Below are 19888 nucleotides of genomic sequence, written 5' to 3' on the forward strand. Positions count from 1 at the left end.
CACAGCCACAAGTTGATCTGGCCAATGACGAGAGAACATAAAGCAACTATTCCTAGTCAGCCTCATTCAGTCGAAACTCGAGACATTAACCTGCATCCCCACGAACTGTTCGCCCCGATGACCACATCAGATAGCTCCTTTAATCATTGACGACAGCCCTTCGAAAATCTGTGCTACGACCTCTCCCCACGCCCAGCGAAAAACAACCTCCCCGAACCTGCTCGGCGACCAGAGTCCGAAGATGCCTCCAGTGTCGATTCAAGACCGGACTGGAGAGTTCCGGGCAATCCTGACCGATGTCAATAAACGGCAGCTGAACGCAAAGTCGCGCTTGCAGCGGCAGACTTTTAGCAGCGCACCGCAGGACTCTTCCGTAAATGGCACATTACGGCAACGGAGCGCTTTTGCGCAGCAGGCTGCTGGGATCGGCAAGGGCATTGTAAGCGCGCCAGCTGGGACCAGCTTGCTGATGCCGGTTACGTGGCTAACTAGTAGCAGTCGAATACGATGGCGAAGCTAGAGCGACTGGCACAGCTGGCGAAAAAGAAGACACTGTTTGACGACCGGCCGGTGGAAGTCGAGGAACTCACCTTTGTGCGTTGGCGGTCCCAGGATAATCCGCTGTCTTCACCGAACTAACATGTGACTAGGTCATCAAACAAGACCTCTCTGCGCTCACACAATCCCTCGCTCAGCTCAGAGAACTCTCCCGAAAAGAGCACCCGAAGGCGTGGGTTAAGGGACCGCATGCGCCCGTAGATCAGGAGGGAGAACATGGAAAGAACGTGGTTGTCATGCTTAGTGGCCATCTCGAAGGCATGACAGACAGCTTGAAGGGAGTGTTGCGGACCAGGATGGACAACATGCTTTCATCCAAGGCCAGGACCGAACGCTTCGTCTCGAACGTATCTCAGTACTCGCAAAACCTATTAGACCCCTCTCGGAGCGACTCTCCTCTGTACAACAACTCGGCCCAACGAACTGCTGCGCAGCAAGATACTTTGTCGCTCGAGCCGGCCTCGTCTGAAACCCAACTTCTTCTGATGGAGGAAGCCCAAACCCACAACCCATACATCCAGCAACGGGGTGAGGCGATCGAGATGATCGAGCGGACCATGAACGAGCTGGGAGGCATGTTTTCCCAACTGGCTCAAATGGTCCACGAGCAAGGCGAGCAAATCAGGTGAGTTATCGGCCGAAGGCTACCATTGCGATGAATAGAGCGGAAATCGCTGACAATCCGCCAGCCGGATCGATGACAATGTCGAGGCCGTGACCGACAATGTTGAAGGAGCTCAGAGGGAGCTGCTTCGGTATTGGAATCGGATGTCTGGAAATCGGACATTAATCGCGAAGATGTTTGGAGTCTTGATGATATGTAGGTTTTGCGCCAGCGCGCAACGTCCTTACAAGTGATAGCAGCAGCTGACTTTGAAGCAAACAGTTTTCCTAGTATGGGTACTAGTGGCGGGATAGAGCCATTGGGGTGGCATCATCATTATGTATCATATGTTCAGCCTGGCGTTGATTACTTTCTTCTGTTCCCCCTTTTGATGACAATCCCTTATAGAGTCACTGAAGATTGCCAGGACAGCAGGTTGCTGGCTGAACCACGAGTTCAAAGCTTAGAGCATTATAATAGCCCAGGGAAGTTCCCTAGTCAGTCAAAGAAGACCATTTCATTGCGTCTGCATTATTTGAGGGAAAGGATATCCTCTCTACACTGTTTTGTTTGGGGACTAGGTACCTATAGAATAATTCACCGAGGCCACTTGGGGGAGAGCATCAATGGCCGTGTAGTACTGAAAATACACCCATGGTGAACAACTTGACCAGTCAACCTAAAGTTTTTAAAAAAGACACATTCACCTGTGCTACTAATTCATTATAAAGAAAAACCGACAAATTAATTTCTCCCACGTTTCCCTCCACAAAACACCTACTCTTAGAGAGCAATTGTGGTGGACGCTTACTAACCCTGAGTGGCGCGCTTGAACCTCGAATTGCGCCGCGAAAAAGGAAAAGCAACATCACGACTAACCGCCAACGGCGCCAAGTTGCTTCCGAGCCGAACTGACGGAACCTACCCCCGAATCGAAGAGTTACATCGTCACCGCCAGAAGAAGTCATTGCAAACTTGCAAGATCACCCTCATCATTTTGCAATGTCGCCTAGTAAGTAAACCTTTGGCAACTTTTTCCTCATCGTCGTCAGGTCTCTCTTCGCCATCCGGAACTTGAAATTGTCTTTCGACTATTGCGATGGCCTCACCTGCTAACCACCACCGTTCTGGGGTACCAGCAACCTCTGTCCCGCCGGCCTTACCACCCTCGGTTGAGGAGGCATACCGCAGAAAATGCCTCCAGCTTAAGCAGCGCACCACCGAGGTTGAGGAGGCCAACGACGCAGCAAGACTACGTCTCAATCGACTCAAGCGGCAGGTCGAAAAGATGAGATTGGAGCGGGCATTCCTCCTCGAGCAGATTGCCCGTCGAACCAGCACCAATGTCGAGGACTCGGAGGGTAGCCCCAGCCCTCCGCCAACAGTATGTCCATTCTTTCTCTTTCTTTCTCAATTCCCGTCTCTCTTTCCATGTCCCCAATTCCCTCCCCGCCGCCCCCTTCATTCCTCTCCCCCTCCCCCCAAGTAAGCTCCCTCCAAGTCCGCCAAGCTGACCAACTGTCCTGCCTCATATACAGCCCAAGGAAAAGCCCCTGCGGATCAAGCGGGGGCACAGGAAGGCGTCGCTTCTCCCTAATGCCGACACGCCGCCTATTGCGAACTCCTCCCTCGGCAACACCCAGAACCCGCAGACCCAGTCGCCCAGCTCGGACGCCTTCTCCCACTCCCACGCCGACGCGAGCCAGTCCCAGGCCCAGAAGGGCGCCGGCGCAGCCACTACTAACGGCACGGCGGCCAAACCGCCCGCGAAGCCCCTCAACGGCTTCGAGCTCTACTGCACCGACGCCCGCCCGGCCCTGCTGAAGGAGCGCGAGAAGCTAGCCGCGGCCGCGGCCGCCGAGGACGACGGCGACAACGACAAAAACAACAAGGAGGAGGAGGCCGCCGCCAGCTCCACCGGCGGCGGCGCCAACGTCAGCGTCGAGGAGGAGCTGGCCCGCAGCTGGAGGGACCTGCCCGAGTCCCAGAGGGAGGAGTTCCAGGCACGCTACGAGCGCGAGTTGGCCGCGGGCCGGGGCAAGGCGGAGGAGGAGCGGGGCGGTAGCGCCGATGGCGGGGACCGTAACGGGGACGGCGGCGATGGGGAGGGCGAGGGCGAGGGCGAGGGCGAAGAAGAGGAAGAGGCCTTGCTGTCCATCAACGCGGTTGGGAAGCCGGCGGATGAGAGCACTACCGCGGAGGATAAGGATACCCCGCGGCCGCAGGACGAGGACGTTGATATGGTGAACTACGACACGGACCAGGAGACGCAGGCTGAAAAGCAGGAGGATTGATCACCTTACCGCGTGTATCTGTCGTCACTGTTTACCGGGAGTGGAGGAGGTGAGGGCCGACCGAGGGCTACACTGCTTTACAGTGGCTCGCTTTTCCTTGTGTTATTTTTTTTGGTCTGGAGTTTCGGTGAGTTTGTATACGGGTCTCCTAAGGCGCTGGAAGGATGGGGAACCAAAACGAGTAGTTCTTAATGGAGTCTTTGGAAGCCAGGCAACAAGTCAAGCTGGGAGCTTTATGTGATATCGGTTTATAATACTTGCTGCGGATACCTTTTTGGCCGCGAAGCACCTTATCTAGCTATGCAATGGCTCGTCATGGTACTCCCTAATGTACAGACAGGCTGGAGCGCCCCAGAACGAAGAAGGGATTTCCTCCAAGATTTGCCTTCCTCAATAGAGGAAGGGAACATTCAAAGGCTGAGCAAAGATGCAGGGGACATTCGAATGCATAGGATACCCCTACCCCCTTAAATAAGAACCAGACATGCTCGAAAGACAACTCGAGAAAACAAACACTCAGTCCATACCAACGTACAAGTCCACCACAATATTTACACAGGCCACCAGGATTTCGGCGCCAATGAGTATGATGACTTGGGAGGAGAAATGTCAGCAGCTACACACACACATACACGCACACACGGGGGCGCCCATAGGGAAGGAACTCACTAATCCACTCCAGCTTCTCGCCGTGGCCATGGCTCAGCTGGTCCTTGAGCACGGCGAGCAGGTCGGCGATGACGTCGAGGCGCTCGGTCAGGAGGCCGACGCGCTGGTCCATCTCAAGGTAGCTGCGCACGGCCTGGTAGACGGGCTCGAGCTGGGGCTCGAGCCAGAAGAACTCGGGCGTGTCGAGCACGGAGCCGTTGAGGTGGATGCTGATGCGCAGGATGAAGAGCTCGCCGATCTGCATGTTGATCTGCCGCCGGCTGAGCGCGATCTTGCCCGTCAGCGCGAGCTGCGCCGGAATGTCCTTGCACTCGTCGATGGTCGCGGCTATGAGCTCCTCGAAGAGCGAGGTCTGGTGCGGTGCTTGTCAGCTTCGAACGGGGGAGGGGGGCGTGAAGGAGGTGGGAGATGGGGACATACCTTGACGCTCTGTGCCAGAGCGTGGGAAATGGCTAGCTTTGTCATGTGGCTGCTCCCATGTCTTAATGCGATGAAGTCGTTGTAGATCTGAGCCTGATACTCTCGCGTGTAGTAGAAGTTGAAAAATTCCGTTTGGACATCGTCCGGTGCTAGCTTCTCGGTCTCGAATTTGGCGATATCCTTGAGAAACTTCTGCTCCTGTACCAGCGACATCCCCCATATTACCACAACACCGTACTCGAAGAGGAACACTTCGGGCGTGTGCACCTGGATGTCGAGATCCGCAACATTGTCCGATATAGCGACCTCATCCCCCAGCACCTGGGTGACCAGGTCATCGTTGCCATCGTCATGAAAGCCGCTACCTATCTCCCCAGGCTGGTCATCGCCTCTTAGGTCGATGAGGTCCTCTCGGTGGAACTCTCCGTCAGCCCCCGAAACCTCCCCAGTCGAGTGTCGTCGTTCATAGCTGGTCACGGGCGTTGGAGCAACATGTGCTTGCCTCTCACCCTGCGCGCCCCCTCCCGCCCGCTCCCCCCCGTAGCTATAGGGCGTGTAGATGCATTCGTCGATCAGCGTCGGGTTCGCACCCCTCGTCTTCCCTCGGCCCTTCAGGAACCGCATCAGCCTTTCCATCTGGTACCTGTTGGCCGTGCTATATGCCGTGACCCGTGGCAGGCGATCGCGGTCCGCCTTCCCCAGGCGGGCGGCATCCCGTCTCGCCGACGGGTCCTTGATGCGCGTGTACTGGGAGTAGACGTCTCCGCCGCGTTCCTCGTCGAGTCCGTCCTCGGCGACCTCGGGAGTCGGCAGGAGCTTGAGCTTCTGGGCCTTTTTGCTACTGCGCTGCGGACCCATCTTTGGCTGAACATGGGCGGGGTAGCTCCCGGCTCCGGAGAACGCCACGCCGGGTGGTGGTGACGGTGCTCCGTAGCTGTTGCGCCTGCGGAGCTTGTTGTTCAGGGCCGTGATCATTGGCGGACCGCCGCCGAAGCCACCGGAATTGATGGCCGAGTGGTTCGGCCCCGATGGGCCCAAGGAGCCATAATGGTGGTGGCGGTGGGAGGACTGTGAGGCATGGGAGGGTCGCTGGTATTCGGGTTCGCTCTCGATTGTCTTAACGAGCGGGTTCGGGTTGAAGGTGACGCTCCGTGGCGGTCTCGGTCTCGTTTCGGATTGTGATAAGGCCGTAGGAGGGAGGAGAGGTGACTCTTCTGAGTGGGAGGGGCTGGCCATCATCGGCTCAGGGCTACCCGGAGGCTATCTCTCCTTTCTCCGATAGATAACGCAAGACGGGAATGGTGCTCGTTATTGCTATTCCCATCTGACAAAAATGATTCTGGGTCCGGGTGATCGCGATGGGTCTGATAACCTAGCATGTGCCTACCGCGGTAGTTGTCGCGGCTCTGGTAGCCCGGATAGCAATTGGCTTGGTCACTCCGTGGATAGTTGCTCAGCGGTAGACTTGCATGACGTCTTTTGACTGATTTTCAATGTTGCTTGCTGCTGGCCGCATAAAATGCGGGGCGGAAAGTACTCCACATGTGTTAGTAATCCGCTAGCCCCTGAACCCCTGAACACGGTGTATTTCCGTTCGCACTGCAGCTCGAATTTTCTTGGTTCGACTTTTCTCAGTTTCCATTCTACAGTATTGCAATGGTCTATTAAGTGAATATAGTTCGAGAATTGGCCATTATCCTTCACCCTCTGTGACTTTCTAGAAGGTCTCCTATCTATAGTCTAAGCCTCTGTGGAGCTTCAAGATGTTTCGCACCATGAACCTCTGCAGCGGACATAGCCGCCCATATCGGCTCGAGTCATCTCAGTCCAAGGTATGCCCGTATTAGCTGTGCAGCTTGGCCCATTGCCTGAACCAGTCCAACGCTTCCGGATTCGCGACGCTGGCATTCGTCTTGACGTCCATGCCTGAGAGGATCTGTTTGACAGCAACCTCAATCCTGGGACCAGGTAATCAGCAAAAACAGCCCGCAACCGAATCAGTGGCGGTAAGCAAACTCACTTCTTTCCGTTACCCGTCTTAGGGATGCCTCCACCACACTCTTCAATCACGCCTGGGACATGCCTCGGGCTGAGCTCCTTCCTGATGACCCCCTTGACCCTCTCCCTCAGCCCATCATCAAACGTCTTCCCAGGACACATGACCACGAACAAACACACCGTCTCGTCTCGGTCGGTCTCCCCTCTCCGGCCCACGCACACGGCATCCTCCACCTCGGAGGCAAAGAACTTGGTCAGAATATTGTAGATCTCAGCGCTCCCGAACCGGACCCCGGCCGGCTTCAGCACGCCGTCGCTGCGGCCGAGCATCACCAGCCCGCCAGTGAGCGGGTCCACCCGCACGAAGTCGCCATGGTGCCACAGGCCAGGGAAGCGGTCGAAGTAGGCGGCGCGATACTTCTCCTCGCCGGCGGCACCGAAGAAGGTCAGGGGCTGGCATGGGAACGGCTGGGTGCACACCAGGTCGCCCGCGGTGTTGGGCGGCACTGGTCGCGGGTTGGTGGGATCTGAGGCCGGGTCTACGACGGCAATGGCCATGCCGAGACCGGCGCACTGGATCTGCCCGACGCGGACTGGGAGGATCGGGCAGGGAGCACCGAAGAGGGAGATGATGTCTGTTCCGCCGGTTATGGAGCCGAGATTGATGGTCGATGGGAACGCTTTGTATACGAAGGAGAAGGTGGATGGCGGAAGGGGCGCGGCCGTTGAGTAGATCGCTTCGAGGGCGGAAAGGTCAAGAGAGTTGTCCTGGCTCGGCAAGATGTTGTTTGCTTCAAGAGCCATGAGGTAAGCGGCCGACGTCCCGAAGTGGGTTACTCGGAGCGAGGACATGAGCTTCGGCATAGACATGAAGGAGTGAGGCTTGAACGGCGATCCGGAGTACAGTACAAGAGACGAGCCTACGGCCAAGGCCGAGACGAGCCAATGATGCACTGCGAAACTGTGAGTAGCGTTCAAAGGGACGACGAGCCGGCCCACTTACTCATCCATGAAATCGTCGTAAAGTAGAAGAGCCGGGAAGAAGATGACAGGTTGCAGTGCAAATAGTGCTCTTTCTTGTGCTGAATTAGTGTCCCTCCAGCTGAATGAACGATAGCCTTCGGCAGACCGGTGGTCCCACTAGAATAGAGGATATAGAGGGGGTGGGACGGCGATAGTTGCTCGAATACCAGGGGTTCGTCCGACGAACTTGCATTGTTAGAAATTTCATCATATGACAGGGTAGCAGCATTCATCGCTTCCTAGCTCACCTGCTCAGGAAGCTCCCGTACTCCTCCGCAATGACGTTCTTGGATCCCAACTCCTCCAACCCCATGTCGAGGCCTTCAATATTATTGATCACCACAACGAGCTTCAAGCCGTGCTTCTTGAGTTCGTCGACGATCTGTAAAGTTTTGCTCGTGCTGGACCACTGTTTGCCGTTATACAGAGTTCCGTTGTCAGCAAATAGGACTTTGGGTCCTATTTGAGCAAGGCGATCAAGGACCGCGCTCGTTCCATTGTCAGGAGAGATTCCGGTCCAGATTGCACCAAGAGACGCCGCAGAGAGCATTGCCACGAGAGTTTGCACATGATTGGAAGAGAAGCCAGCCACGATATCATCCTTTCTCACACCAGCTGCTTTTAGTGCATTGGCGCAGAGTCGGACTTGTTCTCTGAGCTCGCCCCAGGTGGTTTCTGTTATCTGCCCCTCCTGCTCCGTCACCGTGATGACGGCAATGGCAGACTCCTTAACCTCTGTCTTCGCAGGAAACAGGATATTCTCTGCAAAGTTGAGTCGAGCTCCAGCGAAGAAGTCAGGTCTTGGAAACATAGGACTACCCGCTGGCAACACCTATTGGAATCTTAGTGGGCTGTAAGAGATGTAAAGCACATAGGACATCTGCAACCAACGCTGCCCCTTTTCCAGTGTTCTGCGCTTGCAAGAACCGAGAAAATAGGACGTGCAGGCGAAAGATAAGGGGCACTCTCCTCTCAGTCGATAAGGGAGTCGAGTGCTTGGACCCGGGCGGGGGGGCAAGAGCACACCCACCTCGCGGAAAGGCTGGGAGGATTTGACACCGACAAAGTGCCAAACTTCCTTCCAGAAGTTGGCAACATTGTCAATTGACCAATTATGAAGTCCCAGATAGTCGCTGATATGAAGTCCATATGTTGAATTCACATGTTCCATGAATTTCCACATCGAGGTTGTGGTGGGGTTTGCATGTCTCCAGAGCTCAGCCGGAGCCAGCTCAAGATGGTTTTCTTGCGCCATCTCTACGTCAAAGAATAAAAAGTAACGAACGAAGTAATGAGACAGCAGAGGGAGGAGACAGTGAGAGGCAAAGAACAACTCCTTGAGCTCTAGATACCTATTTAATTTCGAGCAACCGACTCGACATTCGCCAGTGGAAGTCCGAGGGACCAAACCCTGTCCCGAGGCAAGCCGAGGAGGTGAGGCTGACGGCAGGGTCAAGCCACACTGCTCACGCGACTCATGATTGGCTTCCATTGGAAACCAACTTTACCTTGCCTTCCATCAAAATCGGCGACGAAACCCCGGGGCCCGTGACCGAAAGTCTCAAGAGCTCCGACTCTCCGAGGGCATGCCGAATGAGAGGGGACAGCTCGCTTACACACTAAATTTGAGGAAAGGAAAGACAAGAACTTGACTCTTTTTGGATCCTCAGGGGCGGCAAGGATGATTATGAAATGCACTCGCAAAGTTGCAAATATCAGTCCTGCCGAAGCTTCCGAAGGGCAAGCTACGGGATTTGCGAGGGTTGGCAATCTTATCACTGCTATGTGTAGCGCAGGGATGCGAGGCAGCCTAAGGCAGGGACCAACCAAAATGCCGGAGCTGAATGGTGTAGGTAGTTTAAACTTATTGTATTGTACTGCAGGAAGGAGCTTTGTCATAACTCACCCGCCTGATGTCTTATAGTCTCGATGGTCTGATGATGACGATGTATTATTGCGATTACGCCTAGCTACCCATCCTAACTACCTAGTGTAAGTGGGCTTTGGAGATGGAATCTCGAGCGGCATGCTGCCATTCAAGACTGGTCTGAATCTGCGCTGGGACCTAGGAGTCGGACTAGGGTGGAGCCACCATCATAATTTCCTAGGCTGCCCCTTAAGCAAGCACGCTAAAAGTAACCCGCACCCGCGCCTTCTTTTCTGACCAACCCCTTCTCGCTTCCACCCAGTTTCTTCCTTCCATTTGTTCGTAATACCTACCTACCCTCATTCATTCCTTTACTTCAAGCCGCTCTGTTGGCCTGCTGTCCGGTGCTCGTCGCTCGTCAAGGTTGTCGAGCCGGAAACGACCAGAGGCCATCGCGGCTTCTATTCCTGGTTTGCGTCTCTGGGTACGCCAAGTTCAATTGCCCCTTGCAAAAGCGCAACGCGACTCGGCCGAAGTTGAATCGGGAGCACCGGCACTTCGAGAAGAGCCCACCAACAGACGGTCGTCTTGCCTAAATCCTACGTATCTCTCTTGTCACTGCTGGTCTACCTGTAAGTCTGAATCCAGTCGAATCTCGATGTCTACCTACTCCACGGGCCTGTCGACTCTCCTTGACCTCTCTTTTCGTGGATGTTGGCTGATCATCCAAAAGATTCGCAGTATCAATTGACCTTCAGCACGGTCAACCGACAGCTATGATCTTGGTTTAGACTGGCTATAGCTTCCATCCCTAGACATGCCCCGCAAGCTTTCAAACCCCTTTTCTTCGCCCTCAAGCATGCCCCAGTCGGAAAAGTCTGGAGAGCGGAGGCTTTCCCAGTCGAGAGGCAGTCGGCTCACTCAACTATTCTCCTCGTCGCCCAAGAACAAGGAATCGCCGTCAGCCCAGCAGACTCTTCAAGCGATGCAGCAGCATACGTCCCCGTCGCCCCACATCACCTCCGCCACCATATCGCTACCGTCAATCTCGCTATCTACTGCCACCGCGGGGGAGCCCAGTAGCGATGAGCCTCCAACAACACTCTTCCAGCCGCCATCTGCCGCCGAGTCTAAGAAACAGCGCCGCATTGAGGCCCAATTCGGACCGCTCATCAGCCCGAACCACAGATATGACTGTACGCACCAGGGGGAGAAGCTTGAGCCGCCGGTAGTCGACGAGCCTCCTTACTACTACGTCCTCACTACGTACATCAGTTATCTGATCCTCATCTTCTTTGGCCATGCCCGGGACTTCTTTGGCAAGAGATTCGGCGATAAGAAGCACTATCAGAGCCTGAAGGCGGCCAATGGCTATGCTCCACTCAACGATGACTTCGACAACTTCTATGTTAGACGACTAAAGAGGCGCATCGATGACTGTTTCGCCAGGCCGACTACCGGCGTCCCTGGTCGCTATATCACCCTGATAGACCGCAAGTCGCACGACTTCAACCGCACCTACCAGTACCTTGGAACCTATACCGAGACTCTCAATATGAGCTCCTACAACTATCTGGGCTTCGCCCAGTCCGAAGGGCCATGTGCGGATTCTGTTGAACATTGTGTGGAGAGATACGGCTTGAGCGCCTGCAGTCCCAGGGCTGATGCTGGTACTACTGACCTGGCCCTTCAAGTGGAGAGGGAGATTGCCGACTTTGTCGGCAAACCCGCCGCCATGGTCTTTTCTATGGGATTCGTCACCAACGCCAGCTCATTCCCGGCTCTCGTGTCCAAGGGCTGTCTGATCCTCTCTGACGAGCTCAACCACGCCTCTATCCGGATCGGTGCGCGTCTTTCTGGCGCTGTCATCCAGTGCTTTAACCACAATGACGTGGGACACCTGGAGAAGAAACTACGGGAAGCCATCTCGCAAGGACAACCACGGACACATCGGCCGTGGAAGAAGATCCTGGTCGCCGTGGAAGGACTCTACTCCATGGAGGGCACCATGTGCGACCTTCCAGGCATAGTGGCTCTGAAGAAGAGGTACAAGTTTTCCCTCTTCGTCGACGAGGCCCACAGTGTCGGCGCCGTTGGGTCCAGAGGCCGCGGTGTTTGCGACTACTTTGGCATAGACCCAGCCGAGGTTGACATTCTCATGGGAACCCTCACCAAGTCATTTGGTGCCAATGGAGGCTACGTTGCGGCGGAGAAACACATCATTGACAAACTCAAGAGCACCAATGCCGCAACAATGCTCGGCGAGTCTCCCACCCCGTCTGTGCTGATGCAGATTTCGGCCTCTCTCCGGATTATAACTGGCGAACTCGCTCCCGGACAGGGAGAGGAGCGTCTGCAGCGGATTGCCTTCAACTCGCGGTACCTCCGGCTTGGCCTTAAGCGCCTCGGCTTCATTATTTACGGTCACGATGATTCTCCCATCATCCCTCTTCTGCTGTACAATCCCGGCAAGATTGCCGCCTTCAGTCACGAGATGTTGAAGCGGAAGATCTCAATCGTTATTGTCGGCTACCCAGGGACTCCGCTCATCAGCTCTCGTGCGAGATTCTGCGTGTCGTCTGCGCACAACAAAGATGACATGGACCGTGTCCTGGCAGCCTGTGACGAAGTGGGAGACATTCTCCAGGTCAAGTTCTCTACTGGAGTTGCTGGTGGCTTAGAACCTCTACCCCCTGGTGTGACACCCGAGACCGAGGCGGAATGGCGCAAGGCGAATGGATTAGAGGGCATCGTCAAGCCGCCGAGATGGAAGTTGGAGGACGTCATTGCGCGGGGCGAGCTTGACGTCAAGGACCGCCTGAGATAATAAGGGGTACAAGCACATACCTATCCTTGGGTTGCCTGCCGTGTCTACCTCGTACCTACCCAAATAGCATAACCCTCCCCATCCATTTCCCCCCTTTCCCCTGGGAACCGGCGTTGTAGTATATAATAGAAGGAGAACTTGTGGAGTTGGTGGGATTGGGGTTTAATATGAGAGTGGGTGTAGTTGAAAGCAATATAAATCACTAAAGGAAGTTGCATCTGTCTTGTGCTTGGCTACAAACTCAACAAATTCATGCATTTCTATGAACCTACTCTTCGTGGCATTACATTGATTGGAGTGTAGAGTCAGGGGCTCTGCCTCCTGCCCAAGGTAAGACAGCTCGGATAAATCTCACATGGAACCTGCCAGCCAGTCTAGGGGAGAGGCTGGAGGATTCTTTTTCTTTTCTCTTTTTTTCTTCTTTTTTCCAGAGAAAAAAAGTCACGCAGTGAAGTCCTTTGTACAAGTACAAGTACATGTACATGTACCTGACGACGACCTATAACTTGAGGAATCGCGGTCTTCCACCTACCACAATAAACAAAAGAAAAACAAACCCCCAAAGATCGCCTTCAGTACCAACACCAGATAGGTATTTCATTACCTTGCCGTGGTGTCAACACTCTACCCTCGTGATCACCCTGCACTTTACCTACCTACTTAAGCAGAGTTCTCTATTGGTGACTCCTTCCAATTTCTCACAGCACAGCACGGCACGGCCCCGCCGTGCTGATGCCCCGCTGCTAAGTGTTTGCTTGGGCCTTCGCGTGCACCTTCCTTAGGGAGTTTGGACATCTTCAAGAGTCAACAAAAAGGAACAAGATATCATGGTTCCACCGAAAACCCCAAACACGCCGAGGCAGCAGACACTTGAAGCGACCCTAGGTATGTTACTCGACCTTCTCTACCTATCATAACATTGCCACCTGCCTTACTTGGGCCCGTCACATCCAAGACCCTGACATTGATATGGCCTGGATCACCACTGTCACTCACTTACTCTGAGCCACGATGCTAACTGGATGACTCAGGTCGGCCAAGAGTGAACACTGTAATCAGGCGTCCTCGAAACTCTCAGGCCAATGCAACATCTCGCCAGCTAAACTCACCAAATTCAGTTGGTGGTACCACTATTGGGTCATTGCCACGACGCCAGCAAAGTCAACTAAACTCACCAAATTTGGTTGGTGGTACCGCCATTGGGTCATCGCCACGACGCCAGCGAGCGTCATTCCTGCCCAGGTCCCAAGGGAGTTCTGTGGCCCTTGACAAGCCAACTTCCAGCTCATCTTCCGAGTCTGCAGTCGAAGATCTCTTCGACGACGGTGAGGGCCAGAAGAGTTTGCCGTCATTCAGGGCGCCTGCTCCACGCAGCCGGCACAAGTCGGACGCTTCAGTTGCCAGTGGCAGCAACAGCCTTGGCCGGTTGTCATCTCAGCCACGTCCTATCGTTATTGAGGACGACAGTGATGACAAGCCATTAGCCCCAGCCCCCTCCTCTACTCGAGGAAAGCTCAAGAGGAAGACAGTCGGATCTGAGGGTGGTAAGGAGGATAGGCCATTGGCCCCATTCCCCTCATCCAATCGACAAAGGTCCGAGAACAAGGCAGGCACATCCAAGGATGTTAATAAGGATAAGCCAGTGGCCCGAATCCCCTCCTCTGGTCGAATCCCCTCCTCTAGCCGACAAACACCTCAGAAGAGGACTGCCACATCCAAGGATAGTGACAAGTTATTGGACCTCCCCCATCCCTCCGGCCAACGAAATCCCAAAAAGCGGGCAGTCTCATCCGAGGATAGCGACGAGGATGATGTCGTCCAGCCAACAAAGAGGAGACGTCTGACCCGAAGGGTAACCTCGAATGCCGATACTCCGAGTGCCGATACTCCGAGTGCCGATACTTCTAGTGCCAATGAGAGCAACCATGAATCAAGCAGCAAGGAGCCAACGACGCCCCCACAGAGCAAACAGGAGGCAGACTGTCTTTACACGCTTATGAAGCGTGGATCTCGGAGATCTGCTCAGTCTAGCCGAAGTGCTAATCGGAAGTTCCTGTTGTATCGCCGCCGACGGGCCGGAGAAGTCATCAGCGAAGAGGACCTGTCACCACCATCCGAAGGACACCGCATAGCTATGTACGACACAGACTCGGATCATCCCGCCCTCGAAGAGTTCGAGGATGATGAGGAGGGAGTGCCCGCCAACGAGAGCACATCGGAGTCGAGGAATAATGGCAACCGCGCGGTCCATCACGGCGAGGACGACGATAAGATGGCCGATTTCATCGTGGATGATGATGACGGGCCCCTTGGTGCGCCAGCAGAGCTACTGGAGCTGCCGGCGCAGTTTTCGGCCAAGTCACACCGGCCCCTCGAGTATCAATTCGCGAAAGCCATAGAATGGCTGGTACATTTGAAAATCAATCCTACCTTCCCCCAGAGGAAGCATGCCGAATACTTGATCCCATGGCGGAAGCTGAACGACGAATTTCGAGGGCTTGCCCAGTCCAAGTTCATATCCTCATCCTGGGGACCGGAGTTCCGTCTAGCGTTGCTAGCCCGTCCAAGTTTCACGGCTGTTGAGATGAGCCCCGTAACTATCGATGATTCGATAACCTGCAAGGCCTGCAACCGCCCTCATCCCGCACGATGGGTGGTCAGCTTTCGAGGAGCTCCTTATCACCAGGATGCCACCGGCGACCATTTTCTGGAAGATGTAGACCAGGGCAGCTGCGGCGAGGACGAGGACGAGGACGAGGATGAGGGCGACTGCGATGAGGACGGCAACCTCATTCCAATGGAAGAGAAGGAGTGGCACATGGGCTCGGTCTGCAAAAGCAACGCGGAAACTTCCCACCTGCTGGTGCACTGGAGGCACAACCTGCTGGACTACGTCACGGGAGCCCTCGAGGCGCAGAAGTACATGCAGCCCGCGAAGCTTGAGAAGCGGAAGAAGATGACGCCGGACCAGCGTAAAAAGGAAGTCGAACAGATCATTAAGGGTTGGTCTACGGGCACAAAAAGCATCATGAACGACCTCATTCTCGAATTCAAGAAGAACTTGAAGACGGCCCACAACAAATCCACCACGGGCGGGCGAGAGAGGAGGTGGTGAGCCTTGTGGGGAGGTCTCAACTTTTTGGAGGTTTCTTTTTCTTTTTGAGAACAGGCCAGTCTCGAATACTTGCTTCAAGAGATGAGATCATGCCTAGAGGTAATAATTGTCGTTACTTTTACTGTAGCTTGTTTTACCAATATGGGGAATGTCCCTCGCGACAGTTTGTGTGGTTAGCTGTACACTAAAATAAAATAAAATTGTTTGAGTAACACTGCGGTCCATCGTGCCATCTGTTGCAGTAGGATTGCTCCTTCCAGGGAGGCTGTTGGAGGGCAGCTTCGGCATTACGACACATTCGTTCGAGCCATATTCGAAACCCAGAACCTCCGTTCCACAACCATCGAGGTCGGAAAGGCACGACGGCAGGTGAGGAGTGGGAGTCTTAAGGCACACACGCACACACGCACACACACACAGACGTAGACGCGATGCCGTGCAAGCCGTTCGTCCGGCTGCGTCCCCGAAGAGAAGAGCGAAAGGCAAAACCCTCAGACCTGGATCGCCGGGGCGCCGGGCGCCGGGGGGCGGGATAGGTTCGTCTGATGATAATTGAGATGATTTGGGATCCCATTCGAACTCCCTCCCCCGCAACAATCACCTCTTCCCAGGCTCTTCCTCTGCCCAGACACGGACAACCCGGTAATTTTGGTGTGGAGGAGGACCGATGCCAGGCGTCCCAGGCTGAGGGTCGATCAGACTACCTATACTTGCGGCGCGGGCCAGCCGGCCTTGGAATCTTATCTAGTCTGGGTAGGCAGATAGGTGGTAGGTAGGTATGAAGCCCCGGGGGTGGTGTCTGTTTCAACTCTCAACTCAATTGCGAGGACCGAGTTCGTCAGTCAGTCAGTCTCGGCAAATCCGCTACCTTCCGTGTCGCAGGTGGAGGGGCCAGTTGGTGATCGCCGGTGCCGGCTGCGAACGGCACCGTGCACCCACCCACCCCTCGCAGACACTGATTCTCAGACGTCCGACCAGGCAGGTAAATTGTGGTGTGCATTCCCGTTGCAGAAGATTCCACGCGGCTTCGGGAAGGGGGTTCTGGAACCTGCTCAGTAGGAGGAAAGATGCTGGGGTCATGGATGGGTGATGGTGGTGCATTCGGCATGTTTCGGCTGTCCACCAAATACACTAAACCGAGCCTCAACACCGACAATTATACCTAGTGCAGTCCGAAGCGCCGCCCGGGAAAGGCGGATCATCACCACTAGTGAAAGTCAGTCTGACCCTATATGCAGGGGGGGATTCGGGAGCTATTTCAAGCGCACCACCTTTCTCGGTTCACCAAGTGGATACTTACCTGGAGTTGACAATATCGGACGAGATGACAGGTTCGCGTCCCCGGTCTGCTGCCAGACGTCTAGACAGACAGTTCGAGGATCCGACTTACCTTGTCCAGGATATGATGTCATTTGCCGCCACGGCTAGCTGCCCCTGCGTGAAGCCTTCTGCAACGCCTCTTCTTCCAACTCGGTAAGGTACTTGTCCAACACGTCAGGCGGGACGGGCCATGGCGGGGGACTCGCGTCTCAAAGGTCTCATCCCTTTCTTCCCCGGAAACCACGACTGCTCTCTCGCCAGTAATCCCGTCTCGAGGTACGCTTACGCCTTGCCCAGGTTTACCAGCAGGGACGTGTGGCAGCAAAGCGGTGACATTAAATGGTCCAGATAGCGTATGTATCCGAGCAACTAGCATTACGAAGGGGTTGGAAAGGGCAATGTATTGAATGGGATGGCTACGCCCCAAAAAAAACATAAAATAAACCAAAAATAAATAAAAACAGAAAAGACGGATTTAGTGATCCATCAGGGGAATGAAAGCCAGATACCAACAAGAATCGCCCCCGTCCCCTCCAGAATCCTTGTCTATGTGACATGTGCTTACACCCAGTGTAAGCTTAACCAGATAATGCCTTATTTTTTGTCCTCCTTCCACCCATGCGTGGCCTCTGACGGACGGCAAAAAACCCCCGTTCCTCCTGATTGCCAAAAGTTAGGGGATGTTGGTCGTGGCTCGTAGGTCGAGATTCCGAATGGTTTAATCTGCGGCCGACGAGTTTTCTTTCAAATGTTCAAGTGTTAGGTGGGATGGTCGGTCGCAGAGGTCTGATTGATGTACCGGGTGGTTTGATCAAGGAAACGTCCCATGTGTTGGCGGCAGTAGAACACCCACAAAATTCCAGTCCAAGAGAAAAAAGAAAAAGGAAAAAGAGAAAAAAGTCTTCGCCCGCTATGCATGGTTCTTCCCAAACTCCGCAAGCAAGCTACCGTGAGTAATGCTCGTCATGTCTTTCGAAGTTGTTCTCTCGAGGTGTTCATTAAGAGTGTGGAGGACGACTCGATCATATTATGCCGCCTGGCGGATCGTAGCCCCCCGTCGCGGCACCGCGAGCAGAGGCGCCGAGGCCGGCGCTTCCGGGCAAGTCGGATGTCAGGTCGACCTGGGCGTTGTTCGTCTTCCGAAGCATAAACATCGGCTTCTTCCCTTCCTTATCCAGTTGCTTAAACAGGATGAGTGGTTTCTCGTCGAGTCCTAGACATCGCTCCTGGTCTCCGTAGACAATGTACAGGGCGTACTGGTCCCATGGGGCATTGATTTGGTACTTCTTGAGGGCCGCCGGCAGAACCTTGTAGCAGGGGTCGTCCATGCTGACCCTGAATGACTTGAATATCTCGACCGACGCATTGCTCCCGCTAGGCGTGTCTGGCGCGGGGGTCTGCATCCTCCGGGGCGCCACGGGTTTGTCGCGCGAGCCGTAATGGTCGTTCTCGGCGAATGTGGATCGGCTAGAAGGGGTCTGCTGGTCGGATCGGTAGGTTCTGGAGCCAAGCGTCGCTCCTCCAAAGGTCGTCGGCGGCGAAGTGGGCGAGGGGATGTTTGGTGGCGGATAGGACGGAGACGTAGAGCTGGCCTGGCCGGTTCCGTTCATGGCTGCAAGGTGCGAAGACGATATAACGGCTCTCTCGGCCGCGTTCGACGGATCTAGGGTCTGCTCTACTATCGACCGGTCGTGGGTGGTTTGCAGATGTGTCGGCGAACTCGTCTTCGGCGTCGTGCCCACCAACGCGATCTTCTTGGTCGAATACTGCCTCTTCAATCCGCCGCCGGATTGGCCGCCAGTCGTCGAAGGAGTTGGTGCTGGTGGCGATATGGTCGCATCGTAGCCGCCGTATACCGGGCCATTGTTGTTGAGATGCGGTAGGGGCTGCTGGGCGTCTTTTGCCAGGCGCAAAGCCGGTAGCATATCCTCCCGCAGTCTCCTAAAATCATCCGCGAGCCTTCGCAAGTCCTGTTCAAAAAGACTCATACGCTCGTCCCGAAGTCGAAGTTGCTCCACCAGATGCTTGATATCCTTGAGCGTTGCGTTCGCAGACTGCGCTTGGGTCTCGGCCGCTACAAGGCAAACATATTAGGACATGGTCGGTAAACAGGATGGCTCCCATGGGGCGACTTACACAGAGGTACATAGTGGTCGCTCTCTATCGGGACGTCTTGGGCCTTTTTGACATCGTAAACACTCTTCAGGATGGTCAGGCGGTGGCCGACGCTGGTGATGCCCATCGGCTTCAGATCCTCGTGCAGCAATGCGACGAGGGCTTCTCCAATAATGTCATTTTCTGCGCCACGAGTTAGAACGCCGCGACTCCCCCGGTCTTGTCTAATAAAACATGTTACAAACCTATGAATACGTCCGAGTACTGCTGCAGCCCAATGGTGGCGAGGAAATCCGCGCATTCCTCGGCGTTCCAGGCGGTTATGATTGTCTCTGGGAGCCTGTCGGCGCTGCTGCGGTAACCGTACGTGGTGGGTGTGTGCTCGTTGGAGTGAGGGTCGGACTCGGTGGGAGATGGCTCGGCGTCGGTGGCATCGATTGGGGAGCTGTCGTGGACATCCCTCTCGTATTCGTCATCGGCGTCCGACTCGGCATATGCCGTTCCAGAATCGAAGTTCATGGCCACGTCGCCGTGCAACCTTCACAGCACAGGGTTTCGCAGGGCTAGGCTGTACGGTATTGGATTGACTCGGGGACAAGTAAGGTGTCAGATCGGGCAAGAAAGGCCTCGAGCCGTCCTCAGAGCCGATGAGGAGGGAAAGCAGGTAGGCTGGAAGGATCGACTATCTCGGCATGGGAGGACAATTAGGTCGGCCTCGTGATAGGTCTTTGTGCCAGCGGCGCAGAGGTGGGAAGGGTGCAAAGCAAGATATGATAATCGCAACGACTGCGGAGCAAGCAAGGTAGGGGGGAGTTGGGACCACCGCTGATCGACCGTTGGTGGAGATGGGAATCGACGGGGTGGAAGGGGTGGAAGGAGTGGAAATGATGAAAGTGGGGCCTCCAGTGAAGATGTCGATTGAGGGTAATCGCTTGCCCGATCTCCCTGCTCGCCTCAGAGACCAAGAAGGAATGGATAACCAAACAATGCCAGGGCTGCGACTCGAAGTTCGCTGGGAATGGCGGCTACTCTCCAACACCTTGACACCCACTACGGGGCTGAAAGGGAGGAGCCCCAG

The 19888-nt window shown here is 55.0% G+C and overlaps 7 protein-coding genes across 7 annotated transcripts; 4 read left to right on the top strand and 3 right to left on the bottom strand.

Moving 5' to 3' along the window:
- Positions 1-78: 78 nt before the first annotated feature.
- Positions 79-1841, top strand: QBC33DRAFT_533184 (t-SNARE). Its single transcript, XM_060427445.1, has 5 exons — positions 79-439; positions 499-594; positions 651-1183; positions 1248-1378; positions 1445-1841. Exons 1-5 carry the CDS (start codon positions 242-244, stop codon positions 1474-1476), a joined length of 990 nt encoding a protein of 329 aa, XP_060285585.1. The 5' UTR covers positions 79-241; the 3' UTR covers positions 1477-1841.
- Positions 1842-1853: 12 nt separating this feature from the next.
- On the top strand, positions 1854-3834 carry QBC33DRAFT_618204 (uncharacterized protein). Its single transcript, XM_060432705.1, has 3 exons — positions 1854-2174; positions 2302-2546; positions 2701-3834. The coding sequence occupies exons 1-3, from the start codon at positions 2165-2167 to the stop codon at positions 3454-3456; spliced, it is 1011 nt and encodes a 336-aa protein (XP_060285586.1). The 5' UTR covers positions 1854-2164; the 3' UTR covers positions 3457-3834.
- On the bottom strand, positions 3683-6004 carry QBC33DRAFT_468910 (DUF155-domain-containing protein). Its single transcript, XM_060425169.1, has 3 exons — positions 4546-6004; positions 4126-4477; positions 3683-4049 (listed from the first exon to the last, which is right to left on the bottom strand). Exons 1-3 carry the CDS (start codon positions 5782-5784, stop codon positions 3973-3975), a joined length of 1668 nt encoding a protein of 555 aa, XP_060285587.1. The 5' UTR covers positions 5785-6004; the 3' UTR covers positions 3683-3972.
- A 161-nt stretch (positions 6005-6165) lies between these two features.
- On the bottom strand, positions 6166-9398 carry QBC33DRAFT_533198 (acetoacetate-CoA ligase). The gene is made up of 5 exons (XM_060427446.1): positions 8597-9398; positions 7815-8398; positions 7547-7752; positions 6566-7496; positions 6166-6503 (listed from the first exon to the last, which is right to left on the bottom strand). Exons 1-5 carry the CDS (start codon positions 9056-9058, stop codon positions 6389-6391), a joined length of 2298 nt encoding a protein of 765 aa, XP_060285588.1. The 5' UTR covers positions 9059-9398; the 3' UTR covers positions 6166-6388.
- Positions 9399-9820: 422 nt separating this feature from the next.
- On the top strand, positions 9821-12674 carry QBC33DRAFT_353680 (PLP-dependent transferase). Its single transcript, XM_060423857.1, has 2 exons — positions 9821-10065; positions 10167-12674. The coding sequence occupies exon 2, from the start codon at positions 10251-10253 to the stop codon at positions 12258-12260; it is 2010 nt and encodes a 669-aa protein (XP_060285589.1). The 5' UTR covers positions 9821-10065; positions 10167-10250; the 3' UTR covers positions 12261-12674.
- QBC33DRAFT_353592 (uncharacterized protein) lies at positions 12675-15648 on the top strand. Its single transcript, XM_060423855.1, has 2 exons — positions 12675-13145; positions 13292-15648. Exons 1-2 carry the CDS (start codon positions 13088-13090, stop codon positions 15373-15375), a joined length of 2142 nt encoding a protein of 713 aa, XP_060285590.1. The 5' UTR covers positions 12675-13087; the 3' UTR covers positions 15376-15648.
- A 1776-nt stretch (positions 15649-17424) lies between these two features.
- Positions 17425-19492, bottom strand: QBC33DRAFT_353603 (uncharacterized protein). The gene is made up of 3 exons (XM_060423856.1): positions 19056-19492; positions 18832-18993; positions 17425-18769 (listed from the first exon to the last, which is right to left on the bottom strand). The coding sequence occupies exons 1-3, from the start codon at positions 19327-19329 to the stop codon at positions 17718-17720; spliced, it is 1488 nt and encodes a 495-aa protein (XP_060285591.1). The 5' UTR covers positions 19330-19492; the 3' UTR covers positions 17425-17717.
- Positions 19493-19888: the final 396 nt, after the last annotated feature.

The sequence above is a fragment of the Phialemonium atrogriseum genome (genome assembly GCF_030411735.1).
Source record: "Phialemonium atrogriseum strain 8032-3 unplaced genomic scaffold QBC33scaffold_7, whole genome shotgun sequence".
NCBI classification, from domain to species: Eukaryota; Fungi; Ascomycota; class Sordariomycetes; order Cephalothecales; family Cephalothecaceae; genus Phialemonium; species Phialemonium atrogriseum.